Source organism: Leishmania mexicana, chromosome 33 (assembly GCF_000234665.1).
Source record: "Leishmania mexicana MHOM/GT/2001/U1103 complete genome, chromosome 33".
Classification (NCBI taxonomy): Eukaryota; Euglenozoa; class Kinetoplastea; order Trypanosomatida; family Trypanosomatidae; genus Leishmania; species Leishmania mexicana.
The window spans coordinates 1,124,556-1,141,740 of NC_018337.1; the positions used below are offsets into that span (position 1 = coordinate 1,124,556).

Genomic DNA, 17,185 nt, shown 5'->3' on the forward strand with positions numbered 1-17,185 from the left:
CGTTCGTCTTTTCGGAGCTCATTATTATTTACTATTATTATTTTTGGTGCTGCTTTACATCTCTCTCTTTTTCTTGGTTGCGTGCTTTTTTTCCTTTTTTGCGTTTTAAGGAAAAGGCATCTTCGCCGGTGTCTGTGCAGGAGCAGCAGCAGCAGCAGCAGGAGCAGCCAAGGACCTGTGACTCTCTTCTTACTTAAGGTGCCTCTATTTGGCATTCGAGGGGCGAGCAAAGGAATCGATTCTTGTCAGGGAGCGCCTCTATCCTTTCCTTACCCGCCTCCTCCCCCCTCCGCCTCCTGCTCCTCTTTGCTCTGGGGCGACTCCAGCTCTGCATTTGTCTCTGTTTTTCTGTTCGTCCTTGTTGTTCTCGTGTTCAAAGGCCTTTCAAGGGCATCGCACACGATGAACTACATGCACAGTCCTGCTCACGACCCCTGCACGAGCTCGTCAACTGGAGATGACAGCCACCACCGCCAGTGGCAGCAGCGGGAGGACGATGAGGAGCAGTGGGATATCACGGTTTCTTTTTCTTGCGGCGGATGGTTCCAGATGTACTTCTTTGGAGTAGCCTATGCTCTCGTCGACTCTGGCGTGCTGCAACGCTGGTACACCGAGGGCAAGCGCGTGCGCTTCACCGGTGTGAGTGCTGGCGCCCTGGCAGCCACGTGCCTTGCCTCTGGGCAGTACGACATTCTATCAGTGAAGCAGTTTGCATCGGCGGCTGCCGAAGACTACCGGAGCTCCGTATTCCATTGGTTTCGCGTGCGGAAGTACCTGATGGCTGCCATCGACAACTTTGGCACCAACTTGCGCTCTGTTGACACTGACCCGCGCATGCGTCAAGTATTGATGAGCGGATCGCTTGAACTCGGCGTGACGGTGCTGCCGAAGTTGAAGTCGAGACTGATTAGTAGTTTCTCTAGCTACGCCGCTATCCGCGAGACGCTCCTTGCGTCCTGCTGCCTGGTGCCGCTGGTTGGTATGCCGTTCAAGCTGGAGAGCACCGGTGAATGGTGCGCCGACGGCGGTATTAGCAACTTCACGCCACGGATAGAGGAGGAGAACACCATCTCCGTTTCAGGCATGTACTTCCAGGATGCCTCGGTGCGGCCACGCGTGTTTGTGCCGTCATGGTGGGCGCTGCATCCGCCGACGGCGCAGAAGTACAACAACCTTTTCTGGATGGGGTATAACGACATGATCGACTACCTCGTCTCCGCCGAGCACCTTAGCGTTCCCGACGGCAACCGTCTACTCAAACAGGATATCGATTTCCGCATACATGACTCCTACATGGAGGTTGCCTTCACCTTTTTCATGGAGCTCATGATGCTGATGTACATCAAACCCGTTATCATCGTCTTTGTGTACGTAGAGCTCGCCATCTCGATGATGTGGTGGGCGAGCAAGGGCATCCTCACGGGGGATCGTGCCTCATTCCATAACCTCTACGAGGACTTCCGAAACATCATCTCGCTCCGCACGTGGGGGCGTCTCATGTTTGGCTCTAAAATATCAAGCAACGAAGAGAGGTTATCTCGACAAAGTCGAGTGTTTCGCGTATTTCAGCCTGTGGTGCTAGCCGGCAGCAAGAAGACCGGCCGTAAGTGCTGAAGTTCGAGCGGCGCAACGCTTCTTGACCGCGCTGCTCCCACTCCTCTCAGCAAGTAAGGAAAAGATGGAGGAGCAGACGCATCACACGTAGACCCATCTGAAAAGGTGTCCCTCTCACTCACTTTCTCTCCGTTGTGCTATCGGCCGTTTTTTTTTCTTTTGACGACCATATTCCCGTAGCCGCAATGCGGCACGAGAGAGAGAGCGGGGGGAGGTGAGCTGACTTTGCGCGAGGCAAGACCTCGTCGGGCCAGCTTCTTTTACGAACTGTGAGCTAGAAGAAACACGCGATGCGCTCTCTTCGTGTTTCGTGTGCTGTGTAGATGACCACGGAAGAGAAGAAAAAAGAGGGAAGGCTGTGTGTGTCTGTGTGTGTGTGTGGACTGTGTGCGTGCGGCGGGAGCGGGTGCAGGGAGCTCCGTGGTGCGCGTTGTGAGGACGTTGAACTGACCATCGGTAAGGGCTGCCAATCTGCCTTTATCCTCCCGAGGAAGCGCGCAGTAATAATCCTCTTTTGGTTTCTCTTCCGTTTGCTTGTATATTGCGCAGCTGGTCGTCTTTAGATCTGGAAACGTTTCTGGCACTCCGTCTTTTCACAGCACACCTAATGTCGAAGACTTCGCACCTAAACGGCTGCTGCATGAACTGCAGTCGTCAATTTGACTAGTACTGCTGCTGCTCTCTTGCTCAGTGCCTGCCTAGTCTCTTGGTGATCGCGCCGACACACCTTAAACTCCCATTTTTCTCGTTGTTCGGTTCGTCTCTCACATTTTTCTTTGTGGTCGCTTTTCTTTGTCGATCCTGACGGCGAGGGAGCACCGCACAGTGCCTGGTGTCTCATCGTCTCGTGCCCCCTCCCTCCACCCCCCTCGTCACCACCAACTCTCTGTGTGTGGTGGGGGGGGGGCCAGTCAGCACCCCTCCCCTCTCCTATTCCGCTGCCAATGCCGGTGGTGTGGGCCTGGATCGGCGTGGCGTTGGAGCGACCTGCGTCCGTGCGCGGGTGCATACCATGGGTATGGTGGGCACGAGTGCCAACGTGACTCGGGCGTGTCTCACCGGGTCCTGCCCACCTACTGGTGTGGACCCCGAGGTGCGGCGAGTGGGGATGCAGGAGGTGGCCACCGGCATGATGTGGGGGACGGCTGTGAGGCAGGGGTCGCACTCACACGGCTGTGTCGGCGCATGGCCCGAACGCGTGCCTGGTGATGCGCGGCACTGAGGGATTGGCCTGGTGGAGTGAGTTTGTGACCCGCCGTTGTATGACAGAGAATGAACATGCTTACAGATAGAAAACAGCTTTCTCTACGGCCGACTCTCTTACCGTTTCGTGGGTGCTCCATTCGGCGGATGATGAGAGTACCGCAGATGTGTCACGTCTTTCTCTGTGTGCGTGTGTTTTCTTTTTTTTTAAATTCGAAACCTATGTTTTGTATTTCGATTGTGTTAATCTTGCCTGTATTTTGTCTGTGTGTGTCCGTGTGTGCGTGCAGTGTTGTCGTGGCGGATCTGTTGTGGTCAAAACGCCTCTCTTTTTTTGCTTTTCTCACTCCTCCTTTCCTTTTTTAGGGCGTTCAACTTTTATTTATTTATCTGCCACACGGTGCCTCGTACGTGTGTTTGCCTTCTTATGTTCGCAAGTACCTTTTTTCTACTCGTTCTCCTGTATTGTTCCGTGTCACATTTGCTACTCCTTGGTTTTGGGGCGCTGTCGGGCTTTTCTTTTTGTTTTTAGCTCTACACCTCTAAAGGACGCTCTACCTCCCTGGCTCACCCTCCATTTGCCTCCACGTTCGTGAACTCTTTACCCCCCCCCCCTCGCCCGGTGTGCCAGTGCTGGTACCGACACGAGATGCGTAATCCCTGTCTATGTGCGCGTTGTCCTTTGTCTTAGAACGCAGAGGTGCATCTTCCTCTTGATCGTGCTCTTCATTCCCCTATTGTGGCTAAAGTTTTCCTTTGCTTGCTTTGCTGTTGTGTGTTTATATATATATATATTTGTCGTTTCTCCTCTGCTTTACGGCACGTAGCCCCACACGTTGACTGCTACCCGAACATCTCCCATTAGTATCTCTAAACTTCCTTTTTTTTGTGTGCGTGTGTGTCCTTGATTCTACCCGTGATCAAGGCTACTTCTCTTTTTTGTTGCTGTTCCGCTCTTGCCCTTCTCGTGTTTGCGTGTGCGTTATTTATCAAAAGCCGCCCACACATATCATTGTGCATGCACTTCACCTTCTATCATATACGCGCCGTCGCTGCTCGTTCTAACACATTATCCATATGGTACGTGCACATCTATATATATATATATGTGAGTGTATATGTATAAGAATGTACTGCACCTGTTCTCTCCTTTTTTTATTGTCCTAAGCCACCTTTGCGGTGAGGATCGAGGGGGTGTTCACGGCCTTCGCTTCGGTACACAAGTGACTCCGCCTATGCTGTTTTCCTTTAGTCCTCAACCTTCATGATTGCCCGTTCTGCAGAAAAGCGTGCGCAGAGGCTGCGGCGTGTTCATGGAAGCGGCTACGACAGGATATGTGAGAGCAAAAACTTGACGCAATGCAACGAATGTACACGAACCACCGTAGAAGCCCACCGCCCTCCACTCCCCTTTCCAATATGTCTTGCAGGATACATCGGATAGAACGATGTGTGTTGGTGTGGGTATGTCGCATATTTTTGTTTTTCTCCATGTCTTCCTCTACTTTCTCTGCGTGCGTGCCCTCAGAAGCTTTCTATTTCTCTCCCCATCCTTGACACCAAAAAGAAAATCCGAAAACGCGGAAAACACTCCCTGCATTTACCCTCCCTTCCCATCCCCTCTCGTTTTCACCTCTGCCACCCTCTCTCACACACTGAGTTTATATCGTTTCTCCGTTTATTTCGATGAGTTCTTCGTTTTTTTTTGTGTGTGTGTGGTTTGATGTTGCGTTTTTTTTCTTTTTTTTCTCACGTCATTTGAGTGCTAGCCGTGTCTCTCCTCTCCTGTCTCACACGTGTCGGTGGCTCCCTCTGTCGCTTTTTCTTTTTGCGACTACCGTGACGCTGCCCTGATGCTCCTCCTGCCCTTTCTTCGCGGCTCTAGCGAGACTGGGTCATGTGTGTGCTGCTGTGGAAGCTGCTGTGTGCGAGGCAGAAGGAATGCATGCACTCATCACCCAACCGTGAGGCCTAGCTCCAAACTTGAAACACCAACACAGACACACACACACACACAGATGGAGAGACGCTCCTGTGATGACTCCTCTTTGGTTGTCTCTCGATACCCTTTTTTCATTGTTCGCGCCTTCACCTCTCCGCCTGTAATTTTCTGCTCGCCGTCCACCCACCACTCTTTCTTATATTCATGCTTCACGTGTTCTTTTCCGTCCCCCTCGCCAGCGCCGGTATGTGCTGCTGGTGTGCCGTTCTCTCGGTCATGCGGTCTATCCACTACCTGCCTCTCCGTTCGGCTCACCTCGTCTGATCCTCTTGCCGCACCTCCGATCTCTTTTCTCTGTGCAGAGGAGGCCTCGCTGTCGGGCAACAGTGATCTTACCCCACCAGCACTTGTTGTGGCGAGAGAGGGGGATCGAATGGAATTGGTGTGGGGACGAGCAATAAACACAGAAGTGTAGCCAAGCTCACGAGCGCATATGATTATCAGTGGCGAGAGGCGGAGGGTCTATCTTCTGCTCGGCATTCCAGGTTCTACCCCCTCCCCCTCTTCCCGTTGTCGCCCATCTTCAGCTTTACATTCTTTCACGATTTATTTACACGAGGCTTTTTTTCCTTTTCTTTTTTCGTCTTCCCTCTGTGCCTCCATCTCACTAGGTGTGTTATATGAGCAGCAAGTTTGCTCTGATGCCCTACACCACCACTACCCCTCGATCCCGTATCTCTCCTCAACCCTCTCAAGCTCTCTCTCTGCACTTTGTCTCCTGCATCACGTTCACAGGATACCATCCTCTATGTGCGGCGAGGGAGGCGATGTGCACATGCAAGGTCACGACGAGGGTTGGCGTTTATTCTGAGGTTATGCGTGCGCGGCTGTCAGTGACCGTATGCGTATATGTAAATGCACGCGATTCGTTTGTGCACAAATGCCGGCGGAACCTCCAGACTTGCCTCGCCCCGCCCCGCCTCGCCCGCACATGATGCGCCGAGCAGTACACATTATTCTCAGAAGGCGGATCGACAAGAAAATCGTTCAAACCTTTGTATTCTTGCTTACGGTGACCTCGCACTGTACACGGTCCAAGTACGTGCGTACCAGCGGCAACTCCCATATATCCAAACGGAGAATCAGAGCACACACAAACATTTTCAACTGTGCGCGCAGCCTCAGTTCAACTCTATTTTACTGGGTCGTGGTGAGGACCCTTTTTTTTCGTATACCCAAGCGGCCGCCCGGCATACGCGCTCTCTCTGCGGTGCGATCGGCAGCACCGCGGATGGCCGCTGGTGTCAAAAAAAAGGAAAATGGACTGTTCTTTTAGCTGTGCGCGGGCAGCCGTCTCTCAGGGGGAAACTCCGAAGAGAGATTGCTGTCTAACGCTCTTCCTTGGTCTTTGTGTCCTTCTCCTGCTCTCTTTCTCTTAGGCACTCGTGATATGCGCGTCTGTGAAGAGCTGATGCAAAGGTAAGCAACAACGATGGTTCTAACGCATTGGTACCTTCAATTTTTTTTTCGGTTTGTGCGTCAAACTGGGTTTGGTCGGCGAGGCTGCTCCGCTTTGTTTCCTCCTTCACCCTCTCAGAACACTGATGTGCCTCGCATGGTGCCCAACCTTGTTTTCTCCTGTCGCTGGGAATTTCCGCTCCCTTTCGCGTGGTCAGAAGAGGACACACCGCACAGTGCTTGATGTCTCATCGTCTCGTGCCCCCTCCCTCCACCCCCCTCGTCACCACCAACTCTCTGTGTGTGGTGGGGAGGGGCCAGTCAGCACCCCTCCCCTCTCCTATTCCGCTGCCAATGCCGGTGGTGTGGGCCTGGATCGGCGTGGCGTTGGAGCGACCTGCGTCCGTGCGCGGGTGCATACCATGGGTATGGTGGGCACGAGTGCCAACGTGACTCGGGCGTGTCTCACCGGGTCCTGCCCACCTACTGGTGTGGACCCCGAGGTGCGGCGAGTGGGGATGCAGGAGGTGGCCACCGGCATGATGTGGGGGACGGCTGTGAGGCAGGGGCCGCACTCACACGGCTGTGTCGGCGCATGGCCCGAACGCGTGCCTGGTGATGCGCGGCACTGAGGGATTGGCCTGGTGGAGTGGAGTCTCAGTCATGCTGTGTGCCCGAAAACGGACATCTTGAAAGAAGTGTGCGATGTGTCACCAGCGACTTTGCGCGTCTCTCGCTCCTTTGCCTTCTGTCCGTGCTTGTGGATTGGCGAGTATGGGACTTGGCTTTAGGCTACTCTGTCGCGCGATTTGCAGAAGACCGACATGAAAAGACATACCGGCGGTTGAGTGAGGGACCAGTGTGAATGAAAACAGAATCGAAAGCTGGCACAATGGAGGCGCTCCGCTCTTTCTGAAGATGGCACACTCCTGCTGTGAGATTACTGCTTCATCGGCAGTGCCTACCATCTTATGGGTGTCATGGACACGAGGGATGCCTCGGGGTACTGAAGGAAGGCATTTTCCCTCGGAATGTAGCCGTTTCGCTCGCATCACGGTTCTTCTCATGTGCGTGATTCAATGGGTGCTTCGACATGGTTGGTCATTGGCTCTCTGCGTCCATGGCTCACTCACCTATTCTCTCTCTATCTCGTCAAACGTCTCTCTTCCCACCCGTGCTTGTCGCTTCCCGTGAAACGTGAGGGGGCCGCGGGGTTGCAGGCTGCATACGTTGTAGGCGGATTGAACTCTCCCGTGCGCTTCTGTAGCTCATATTACAAGACCAATGCTGTGTTCGACGCGCCGCGCGCTGATGCAGCGCTCTCGGATGATGTTGGAGACGAACTTCAAGAGTCATAGCGCTGCCGCCAACCCTACCACTGATGCGTCTGTCACGGGCAAGGTGAAGGCAGAGTTGAAAAAAATGATCAAGATCCAGCTGGTGCTCATCCCTATCTGCGTAGTCTTTATGGTCTGGATGTACCCCACCCCCACCGAGGAGGATGAGCGGCGAATGCGGCTGGAGTATGAACGCAATGCTGGCTGGAAGACTTAGTGTGGAGCTGGTCGGCTGCCCTGCTGCCTATCTGTTCCCTGTGAGCTGACGGTGCGTTGTTTTTGTGTAAAAACACGTGTGTGTGTGTATCTTTTTTTATTCTGCCGTGGTGTGCCCATGTCTGCCTCGTTTTGGTCGTTGTTGTTCACAGAGGCAGAGGAAAACTTAACGCTCCCAAAAGAAAAGGGGAGAACGAACGAATGGAAAACAAAGCGCATGCGGAACGGCACGAGCAGCCCCTGTGAAAGACCGTGCCAATGCCGAGCTCAGAGAGAGCGCTCTCTGTTTCTATCATATGCACCTCTTCGTGCTGCCAAACGAAAGGAATAAAGGCAACAGCGGAGTGCGTTCTCAGCCAACTTGTGCCGATGGCCGCGTTTTGTGCGCTTCCCTTCTTTCTCCCGCGGTTACTGCGAGCAACGGGATGTCGGAGGTGCGGTGGGCGAGACGGCAGCACCAATACCGAAAACACATACACACACACACATACGCTTTCTCCCTAACTCATTGCGTCTTTCAGTAAGCGCTCCCCCGTGCACCGCCGAAGTGAAATCAAGCTGGGGACACCGACTTCCACTGCAGGACCTCCACGACCAACTCTCACCCGTGCACCTCCGCGGCATTATCATCCTCCACATCACCGTTGTCATTTGACCCTGAAGGATTCCGTACGATATTTCCCATTCAGTGTCGATAGCGAAAACTGCAAAAGGCGGTGCTTATAGAGAGAAAGAGAGCGCGGCCCACGAGAAGCTGAAGACAGCGGCTGCGCTCACGGAGCAACGCGCGCTTCGATTTACATGTCTTTGTCCTCACAGGGCTTCTTTACCAGACACAAGGATTCACCTCCACTCTTAGCGTGTGCATACAAATAGTGCCGCCATGTTTCATCGGTCGTCCACTTCGCGCTTCCTGAAGGGCATCTTCAAAGTCAATAAGCCCCCCGTCACCGGGTACGAGATCGCCGAACTGCCCAATGAAAAAGTGCTTCATGACTTCATGCAGTTCTACCGCACAAAAGGGGTGGTGGTCATTCTGCACAGTGGGGCCTCGTATGCCGCAGCGGCTGCGGCCTCCTCTGGAGGGTCGCGCTCGCCCCTGACGAGTGCGTCAGCTGGCTCCTCTAGAAAAACTAGCGCAGCCGCGACAGCGAAGTCAACATCAGCCTCAAAGCCCAAAACGGAACTACTCCAGGACCCTCTTACTCGATCATTCATCTCTTCCATCAACGCGATGAACTTAGGCAATCCAGAGGAGGTGAAGCTGGCCCTTGTTCCCGGGCCGCAAGCGCCGTGCTTCGTAGAGGAGTACAACGTCATCACGTACCCGACCTCGTTTCTTTTCTTGAATGGGCAATGCATTTATCGCGTCGTTGGGGCGCGGACGCGTGAGCTGTCCATCAAGTCCCTTTTCATGCTGCGCAATGGAGGGCGAAACATCTTCTCGCGCGAATAGGGCCATTTAATGTGCGCTTGTGCACGCGGAGCGTGCGAGGACTGTCTTTGCATGTGCTCATGGATTCACGCGGCGCTCACGCAGTGTGGTGACGCACAACATACCTGCATGGGCCCTCTGCGACGGCTGAGCGGTGCAGGTATTGTTTATCCAACCGCTTAGGGAGGCACACGCTTTCCTACTACCCCCTTTGCCCTACCGAGACGGGTGTGGTGGACCGCTCGTGTGGCGGTATCTTGTTCCCCGCAGAGGACGGCTATTTTTCGGTAAGAGTAACGTCAGGAGAGAGATGCAAGAAACGCGGTAAGTCGTGGTTTTTCTTCGCGAAGTCGACTGGCGTGTACTGGAGAGAAGAGGAGCGATGCAGATCGGGGAAGCAAAGGTGCGTCTTTGTCAGAGGGCATCCCAGTGCGCTCTTTGGCTACGCGGCGTGCAGAGAACCTTCTGCATAGAAGAAAGTAGTGAATCCGCGAACGCTGGCTGATCTACTCGTCCTTCCTCGCACCTACATGCACGGCTCTCTGGTTGGCAATGTGTTGTCCTTTCGATGCAACTGCGCATCTCTCCGTTTCTTCGTACTGACTCCTCGTTAAGGGGACATGTAAATACCCCTTCCTTGCCCCCTTCCCGACATCTCCTCGCTTCCTTGCAAATGCCGCGGCGAGTGGTGGTCCTTCTCCCTGGTCCCCCCTCCCTTTCCCTCTCTCCTCCTTTTCCGTCACATAACAGAGACGTCATTTCTCTGTTAGCTAACGTCCTTTCTTGTTTCATGAGGACGCCATGCCAGTGCAGCACAGCACAGGGACTCGTTGCGGGTATATGTGAAACGGGCTGCATGTCTCTGTCTCTCTCGTTTGGATGCACGGCGTCGGAGTCGTCGCTGTCGTTGCTATGCCGTCCCCCTCCCTTTTTTTGACAGCATAGCGCGTCTTTGGCATCTCGGAAACGACGTTGAGCCTCCGCATGCGTGTTTCTCGTCTAACCAGGGAGGAAGAGGCGTGTGCCGCTGACATTATGGCACTGCGTGTTCGTTTTCACCTCTACTGCCACGGCTGCCAGAAAGGATGAGGAACGCCTGTTTTCGACTGCTCCATTTACTCTTGCTCACGCTGCTCAACCAGGCTGGTGGGTTCTACAAGGTTGGCGGGTCGCTGGCTACAACTACTTCACCTCCAGCCCTTGCACTTGTTACCGGAGTCAGCTGATGGCGACCAACACAACGCCCTTTTTCGGGAACCCTTGGGCGCTGTCAGTATCTCCAGCAGTGGCCGCCGAATCAATGCGGAAGGAAGGCACCCGTCGTCGCAGGGCCGCTGCGCAGATGAGCAGACCGGCAAACACGATTTGGGCGGGTGTTGGCTTTGATGGCTTCCGCAAGCCGGGAACTGGAACAGTGGGCACGCGCGGACTCTCAATTAGCTTGTAGAGGCGCGCAATGCGGCCGCCGGCCTGCCGCTGCACCGCGCTCCAGGCAAGGTCCCCCACCCCGGGTTCCAAATTCATGAGGAGAGTCTCCAGAAGATTCGAAGTTTTGGAGAAGGTCACAACACAGGAGACCTGCAAAACCCCGTGTGACTGTTGCGGGATACGTACACAGCCATAGCTCAGCCGACGACCCGGACGGAGCGGCAGGATGACGCCCTGAGAACCGCTGCGGCTCAAGTACAAGGCTGAGTCGGCAAAGGCCAGGCGTGATTGTTACGACGCGGTCTGGGAGGCGACAAACCTCCCTCGACATTCTTTTTCCCTTCAGCTTTCGCCAAGGGGTAGGCCGTTTCAAGCACAGCTATGGGGGGAGGGTCACTGAATGGTTTCTAGGCCGGCGCTGGACCGTGCTCCGTCCTCCTCCCCCCTCCTGCAGAAACGGCCCCGCTCCTCGCCATTCTCGGCTAATTGCACGGACGTCGAGACGTCTTTCGCGTTTTTCAGCCAAGATTTTACTTGCTTTCTCTTTTCGTTAGGAATTGTCGCTCGCTTCCGCTTGCGCCGTGATGAACGCGGAAGGGGAACACACCGCACAGTGCCTGGTGTCTCATCGTCTCGTGCCCCCTCCCTCCACCCCCCTCGTCACCACCAACTCTCTGTGTGTGGTGGGGGGGGCCAGTCAGCACCCCTCCCCTCTCCTATTCCGCTGCCAATGCCGGTGGTGTGGGCCTGGATCGGCGTGGCGTTGGAGCGACCTGCGTCCGTGCGCGGGTGCATACCATGGGTATGGTGGGCACGAGTGCCAACGTGACTCGGGCGTGTCTCACCGGGTCCTGCCCACCTACTGGTGTGGACCCCGAGGTGCGGCGAGTGGGGATGCAGGAGGTGGCCACCGGCATGATGTGGGGGACGGCTGTGAGGCAGGGGCCGCACTCACACGGCTGTGTCGGCGCATGGCCCGAACGCGTGCCTGGTGATGCGCGGCACTGAGGGATTGGCCTGGTGGAGTGGAGTCTCAGTCATGTTGTATGGCAGAGATTGCACATCTTCCGGAAGGAGATCAGAGCTTAGTCAAAATTCACCCACCACTTCTTCTGCGTCCCTGTATTTCGCTGCTAATACTAGGTGAAAATGAAATGTGCAGGAAGGGCTTGCATCTTTGAGGCAAAGGCCTTCTGCGCCCCTGTGCAGTCTTGGTTGTATCATGGAAGCTTGCCGTGCTGGAAGAGCAGGTAACTGCTGTACTGCGGCTCGGAAGACGGAATGCGAAGGCGCAGCGCTTTCTTCATGGAGGATCATCTTCCCTGTTTTGCACTTCTTCTCCTTGCATTCCTTTGCAAAAGTGCGCTCTCTCCCGTCTCCCATCATCTTCCGCTTACGTGTCACCATCTGGTTGTCTTCCGTACTTGGCAGTAGACCTGAGGACCATACAGAGGCTTCTTGAAAGGGTTTGTAGACCCCGTCTGCGTGTGGAGGCAAGAAAACGCGGTGTCTCACCTCTGTATGTGTGTGCCAGATCGACTAACCGCGAATAGTTTGCTCCCTCGTGGAGTCTCTTCTGCCCGTTATGAGTTCCACAACTGGTCAGGGGCGGCGGCCGGTGATCGCGTCTTACCGGTGCGAAGAGCGTGTCTTTCCCGAGCTCCCCGCGACACATCCCTTGTCGGTGCGGCGGCGTGAGGTGCAGCGCTTCCTGAAGGGTGACGGCACCCTTGGCCGCCGTGCGTGGAACCCTGCGACGAAGGACGAGCTGCATCCTTTTCCGCAGCCCGCCCTCAACCACACCACTACTTGCTACAATGGTGTCGACGTCGTTGCCACTCACTTCCCCGAGACAGTAAAGGGCACGGCGTTTCTGAAGATGCAGGAGACGGTGTTTCCGGCGGTGTGGACGCACAACCGCGACCGGGCCTGCGCCTCTACAAAGCGTCACACATATCGGTGTGAAGCGCTAGAGCGTCAGGAAGCTCCCCTTAGCTTTCTGGCTACTGTCATTCGCGAGGACAACAACCCCGAAAAGAGATGCCGTCAGGAGGGGTGGTGTGCGGGCACGACGCTGGAGGGGTTCCGCGGCAACCGCCACGCCCTTCCCGCCGCCGAGGGCGTGTTTGACGCCACGGCCCACCGTGAACTAAACAAGACGCTAACGGCAAGGCTGAGCGGCGGGTATGTGAAGCCGTACAACCGAGTAAAACAGCTGAACTCATCGCGCAAAACGCAAAAGGAGCTGCAGCAGAAGGCGGCTGCCGAGAGCCTCATCAGCCTCTACGCTTCTCAACCTGGTCCGGCAGCGTTCAAAATGAGCAACGCTGACGAGTGGTGGGACATCGATCCTGTCGCTGTGACAGGCGACATGATGAAGCGCATAGATGAGATTAAGGCAAATCCATACAGCACAATCTTTCGTAGCAATACCTTCGCGACCACACCACCCAGGCCACCGCATGTATAATAGAACAACCCAAACTTCTTTACGGCATGCGCCCGATTCCGAACCTTTTCTCACAGCTGTGACCTGCCACAGCACCAACGAGCCGCAACCGCGACAACGACAACAAGAAGACGTGACGGGCTGCTGAACCCTGTCTTCACCCCGGTACATACATGTGTGTGTGTGCGTATGCGTGTATTCGTTCGCATGTGAATTTCTTTATGTATGTATGCATGTTCATCTCTTCTTGTTTTCGTGCGCCTGTGTGTGTGTGTGTGCACGTGTCTGACACCTCTTCCCCCCCCCCCCAAGGCGTTGCTCGCTCGAAGCGCAAACGTAAACGGGGGGGGGGAACGAAACGCAAAAAAAAGAAAAGAAAAAAAACGGTCCAGGAAGAGAGGTGAATAGTGGAGGAGCTGTAATGTCGAGGCAGTGACTGCCGAAAACTCTACGTGCGCCACTAGGGAATACCGCCGCTCATGCGGGTCTGCCGTGGGCACAACTATGGTATCTGCTTCTCTCCCACGCCTCGTTGCTGTCTTTCACGTGCTCGTCGATAAGCGTAAAAAAGAAAAGCACGCACCTCCTCACCCACTGCGGTGTCTTGTCGGGTGTGTTATCTTTGAGCTTGAGGGGCTGGGAAAGGGTTTAGTCAGGTGCGATCAAAACCTGCAAGGGCGTTTGCACAGGCTCCATCTTTGTTGGTTACGGAGTTGTTCAGAGTATCACACGCGGCGTCTCGCGTCTTGTTCTACTCGTCTGCCCGTGTGCAAGCACACACACACACACACACACAGAAACACACGGTGGCACATACAACATTTTCCTTCCATGAATCGTGACCCGCAGAATGCGCTGCTGCTGGAGCAAACGGCGCAGAAGGCAAAGCGGCTGCTTCTCCAGCGTAGCCCGACCACAGTGAATGGCATTCGAAGCTTCAGCCGGTCTCTCGGGATCGCCGACGACCTCGGCAGCACGCAGGTGACCGCAGAGGAGCTGCGTCGCGCGCTTCAAGAGAACAATGTTTCGCTAGAGGAGCACGAGATTCAAAACATCTTTACAGTACTGGACCGCAATGGTAAGGGCACGATTGACCCCACAGACTTCATTGCTGTCATGTGCAACCACATCAGTCCGCTGCGCAAAGTGTGGCTGCGGCGTGTATGGCGAATATTTATCAAGGACCCTGACGATGGTTCGGTGCAGGTGTGCGAGCTGCAGCGGCAGTTTATAGCGGAGGGTCATCCAGCGGTCGTACGCCACGAGACAACCGCAGCGGAGGTGCGCAAGGAATTTGAATCGGCCTTCAACGAAAGCACCAATCCAGATGGAAAGATAAGCGCTCAGGAGTTCGCGGAGTACTACGCTGGTATCTCAGCCTCCTGCAGCACCGATGAATCCTTCGTGGCCCTACTCCGTGGTGTGTGGCCGCTGCCCGGTGTTTCGCGCGACTTCTCCATCTCACTCGCGAAGGGCGAGGCGGAGTACCAAGGCTCCTATCACACGGAACAGAGTTTAGAAGAAAAGATGAATGTCGCCAGCCGCGAGGCAGCGCGATCGGCGTTGATGAGCATGATTCGTTGCGATCACGCACCGGCCGTTCTCAGTAGTGGCGCCGCAGCCCGAGCACTGTGCCTCTCTCTAGCGCAAGCTGACGAGGCGTGCTCGGGTTTCGTGAGCGAGGCTGTGTTTCTGGGTGCTCTGCAGACGCACCGTCTCTACGTACTGAACACGTCCGTGTTGGAATGCCTAGACACCAACGGAGATGGATATATCGACATCAAGTACTACGAGGAACTGTTACTGCCTTCGCCGTCTGCCGCGCGTCTCATGCTGCTGGCACGGCTGTGGTCGCGCTGCTTCGAGAACAAAGACGCGGCCTACCGCGTGCCAGTGCAAGATCTGCACCGAAAATACCACGCCTCGAGTCCGGCAGACAAAGACGCGTTCCTTACCGCCTGGGATGTGAGAACGGCCGTCGGCGGCAAGGTTGAGCTGGAGGAACTGGTCCAGTGGTATGTGCCGCAGAGTGCGGCGGTGCCGCGCGACAATGATTTCGAGGAGCTTCTGCACCGGCAGTGGGGAAAGTACGACGAGTAGGAAACGTGCGCGTTGTGTACACGGCTGGTCACATGGAGCCTTTATAGGCGCGTCTCGCTTCGCACCGTCGCTGCTTCCGTTGCTAGTGCTCGTATGTAAACCAAGCACTGGCCGCACTCCGCTTGCAACTAACCCTACTCCTCCTCGCGTTTACACCATCGGTGTTTTCTGCACGCCATGCCGTACGCAGTTGTGGATGCGTTCTTTTCTTTCTCTCTTTTTCGTCTGTGGTTGACATCATGTACAGTATCCGTCATTGGGCGCGCGCGGCGACGAGGGAGGGGGAAAAGTGCCCAAGGAGTAGAGACAAGGTGGTGCTTTGCTGTGCATGACAGACACGCCAGTGCCTCTTCCCCTTTCCCTCTTGCTTGTGTTCTTCTCCGTCTTGTGCGTGGGTGCGTTTACCCTTCCATAGAGAACATATGCCCCAATTTCAGCGGGTTCGTAGACGACGCAGTGTGCGTGGTCTTTCAGGCGCGGAGGAAGTCCTGCGGTGCTTTCCCCCTCCCCTCCTTGCAGCCTTACTGCGAGCTCACCCGCCATATGTAGGTGTGTGCGGCTCCAGTCCATAGTGGCGGTTCGAGGAAGGAGAGCTTCAGCAGAGTTGAGGCGAAGTGGGCGCACCTTCCACACTGCCGCCCACATTCTCTTTTAATTCGGCTTTCCCTTTTTTTCTGCCTAATCGGCGTGACTGTTTGCCGCATTCGCCCCGTCCCCGCCCCCCTGCTTCCACACTCCACCGCTCGGCGGTCGCGCGACAGGATCTACGCGTTTCTGGTTCAAACGTCGTTGTGCAGCCATGCTGGATATCATCATGGAGGGGCTCACTCAGCCCCCGCAGATTCCCTCGAACGGTGCTTACTCCCTCGGACTCTTGCTCGCCCTGTCAGCGGGACCACTTCCGCTGATCAGTGAGCACATCATCGGCGCGTACCTTGCTCTCCAGCTCCTGTGGTGGCTGTTGCTGTGTATCCGTGCGGCACGCGCGGTCGGGTCGGAGTCGGCGCGTCGACAGCTCAAAGAGAGAGAGAAGGAGGCGTATCTGAAGTGGATGGACGGACTGCGCTTCAGTGTCGCCGAGCTCATCTGCCATCATTTCCTGCACTTCGAGTTCGGCGCACAAGTCTGCATGCTCTACTGTGGCACCGGGGCGCTCCGCACGGTGGCGAGGCCGTTGGTTTACGTGATACTTTGCCTGAGCGCTGGATCGGAGTGGGCCACCCGGTTAACCGGGTACAACCCCGCCTACCTTCTGGAAGCCATAGGCTGCGGCGACAGGACGGAGTTCGCAAGTGGTCCTGCGTGGAAGCAGCACGGGCAGACTAGTGGTGCGGGTGTCGAGGGGACATCGGCGCAGGTGCGGGTGTCGAGCTTAGCGCCGACGAAGAACGCAGATAGCGCGAAGAACAACAACAACCGCTGCACAGTGTTGGACGAGGGGCCGCACTTTAACCGCACCTCCCGGGGGTGCATGCTGACGTATACGGAGTGACTGCCTCAGCCCCGCACAAAAGCTTACACGCATATGCATAGAGGGGGATGCACTTGGCTGCACACGGGTGGTTGCGACTTACTGCTCTGGTATCGCACGTTCTGGACAAGGTCATGCTCGCGGCGGCCACGTGTAAAATTGGCCACCGTAAGTTAGAGAGACTTCCTGATTCAAGGAAGCGGCTCACGAGCATGACGCACGTAGGCGACGCGATTCCACATGCAGACGTGTACGCGAGCCATCGTGCAAAATAGTTCGCGATGTCCGTCTCCCACGGCGTCGCCGCCAACGTGAGACAAAACGCCGAGTCCGCTATCCCTAGAGACACGTGCACCGCTACGTGCCGTCTCTCATACCTCGCACTGTGGGCGCGATTATGTGACACTTGCCTGGATCAGCCCTCGCCATGTTGATAAGCTGTTTTGTACCACACGGCGGCTCACGTGTCTGACTCAACCACAGGGGTGCGCCAAACAAAATGAGCCATTCACGTTGCAGGGAATGAACAGAA

At 55.6% G+C, this 17,185-nt stretch overlaps 6 protein-coding genes across 6 annotated transcripts; all 6 read left to right on the plus strand.

The window, feature by feature from the left end:
* Positions 1-402: 402 nt before the first annotated feature.
* Positions 403-1,614, plus strand: LMXM_33_2910 (conserved hypothetical protein; the record flags this gene model as incomplete). The annotated part of the gene is made up of 1 exon (XM_003878798.1): positions 403-1,614. The coding sequence occupies one exon, from the start codon at positions 403-405 to the stop codon at positions 1,612-1,614; it is 1,212 nt and encodes a 403-aa protein (XP_003878847.1).
* Positions 1,615-7,501: 5,887 nt separating this feature from the next.
* LMXM_33_2920 (conserved hypothetical protein) lies at positions 7,502-7,771 on the plus strand (the record flags this gene model as incomplete). Its single annotated transcript, XM_003878799.1, has 1 exon — positions 7,502-7,771. One exon carries the CDS (start codon positions 7,502-7,504, stop codon positions 7,769-7,771), a length of 270 nt encoding a protein of 89 aa, XP_003878848.1.
* An 882-nt stretch (positions 7,772-8,653) lies between these two features.
* On the plus strand, positions 8,654-9,226 carry LMXM_33_2930 (conserved hypothetical protein; the record flags this gene model as incomplete). Its single annotated transcript, XM_003878800.1, has 1 exon — positions 8,654-9,226. One exon carries the CDS (start codon positions 8,654-8,656, stop codon positions 9,224-9,226), a length of 573 nt encoding a protein of 190 aa, XP_003878849.1.
* A 2,992-nt stretch (positions 9,227-12,218) lies between these two features.
* LMXM_33_2940 (conserved hypothetical protein) lies at positions 12,219-13,103 on the plus strand (the record flags this gene model as incomplete). The annotated part of the gene is made up of 1 exon (XM_003878801.1): positions 12,219-13,103. The coding sequence occupies one exon, from the start codon at positions 12,219-12,221 to the stop codon at positions 13,101-13,103; it is 885 nt and encodes a 294-aa protein (XP_003878850.1).
* Positions 13,104-13,913: 810 nt separating this feature from the next.
* Positions 13,914-15,182, plus strand: LMXM_33_2950 (conserved hypothetical protein; the record flags this gene model as incomplete). Its single annotated transcript, XM_003878802.1, has 1 exon — positions 13,914-15,182. The coding sequence occupies one exon, from the start codon at positions 13,914-13,916 to the stop codon at positions 15,180-15,182; it is 1,269 nt and encodes a 422-aa protein (XP_003878851.1).
* A 799-nt stretch (positions 15,183-15,981) lies between these two features.
* LMXM_33_2960 (hypothetical protein, unknown function) lies at positions 15,982-16,674 on the plus strand (the record flags this gene model as incomplete). The annotated part of the gene is made up of 1 exon (XM_003878803.1): positions 15,982-16,674. The coding sequence occupies one exon, from the start codon at positions 15,982-15,984 to the stop codon at positions 16,672-16,674; it is 693 nt and encodes a 230-aa protein (XP_003878852.1).
* Positions 16,675-17,185: the final 511 nt, after the last annotated feature.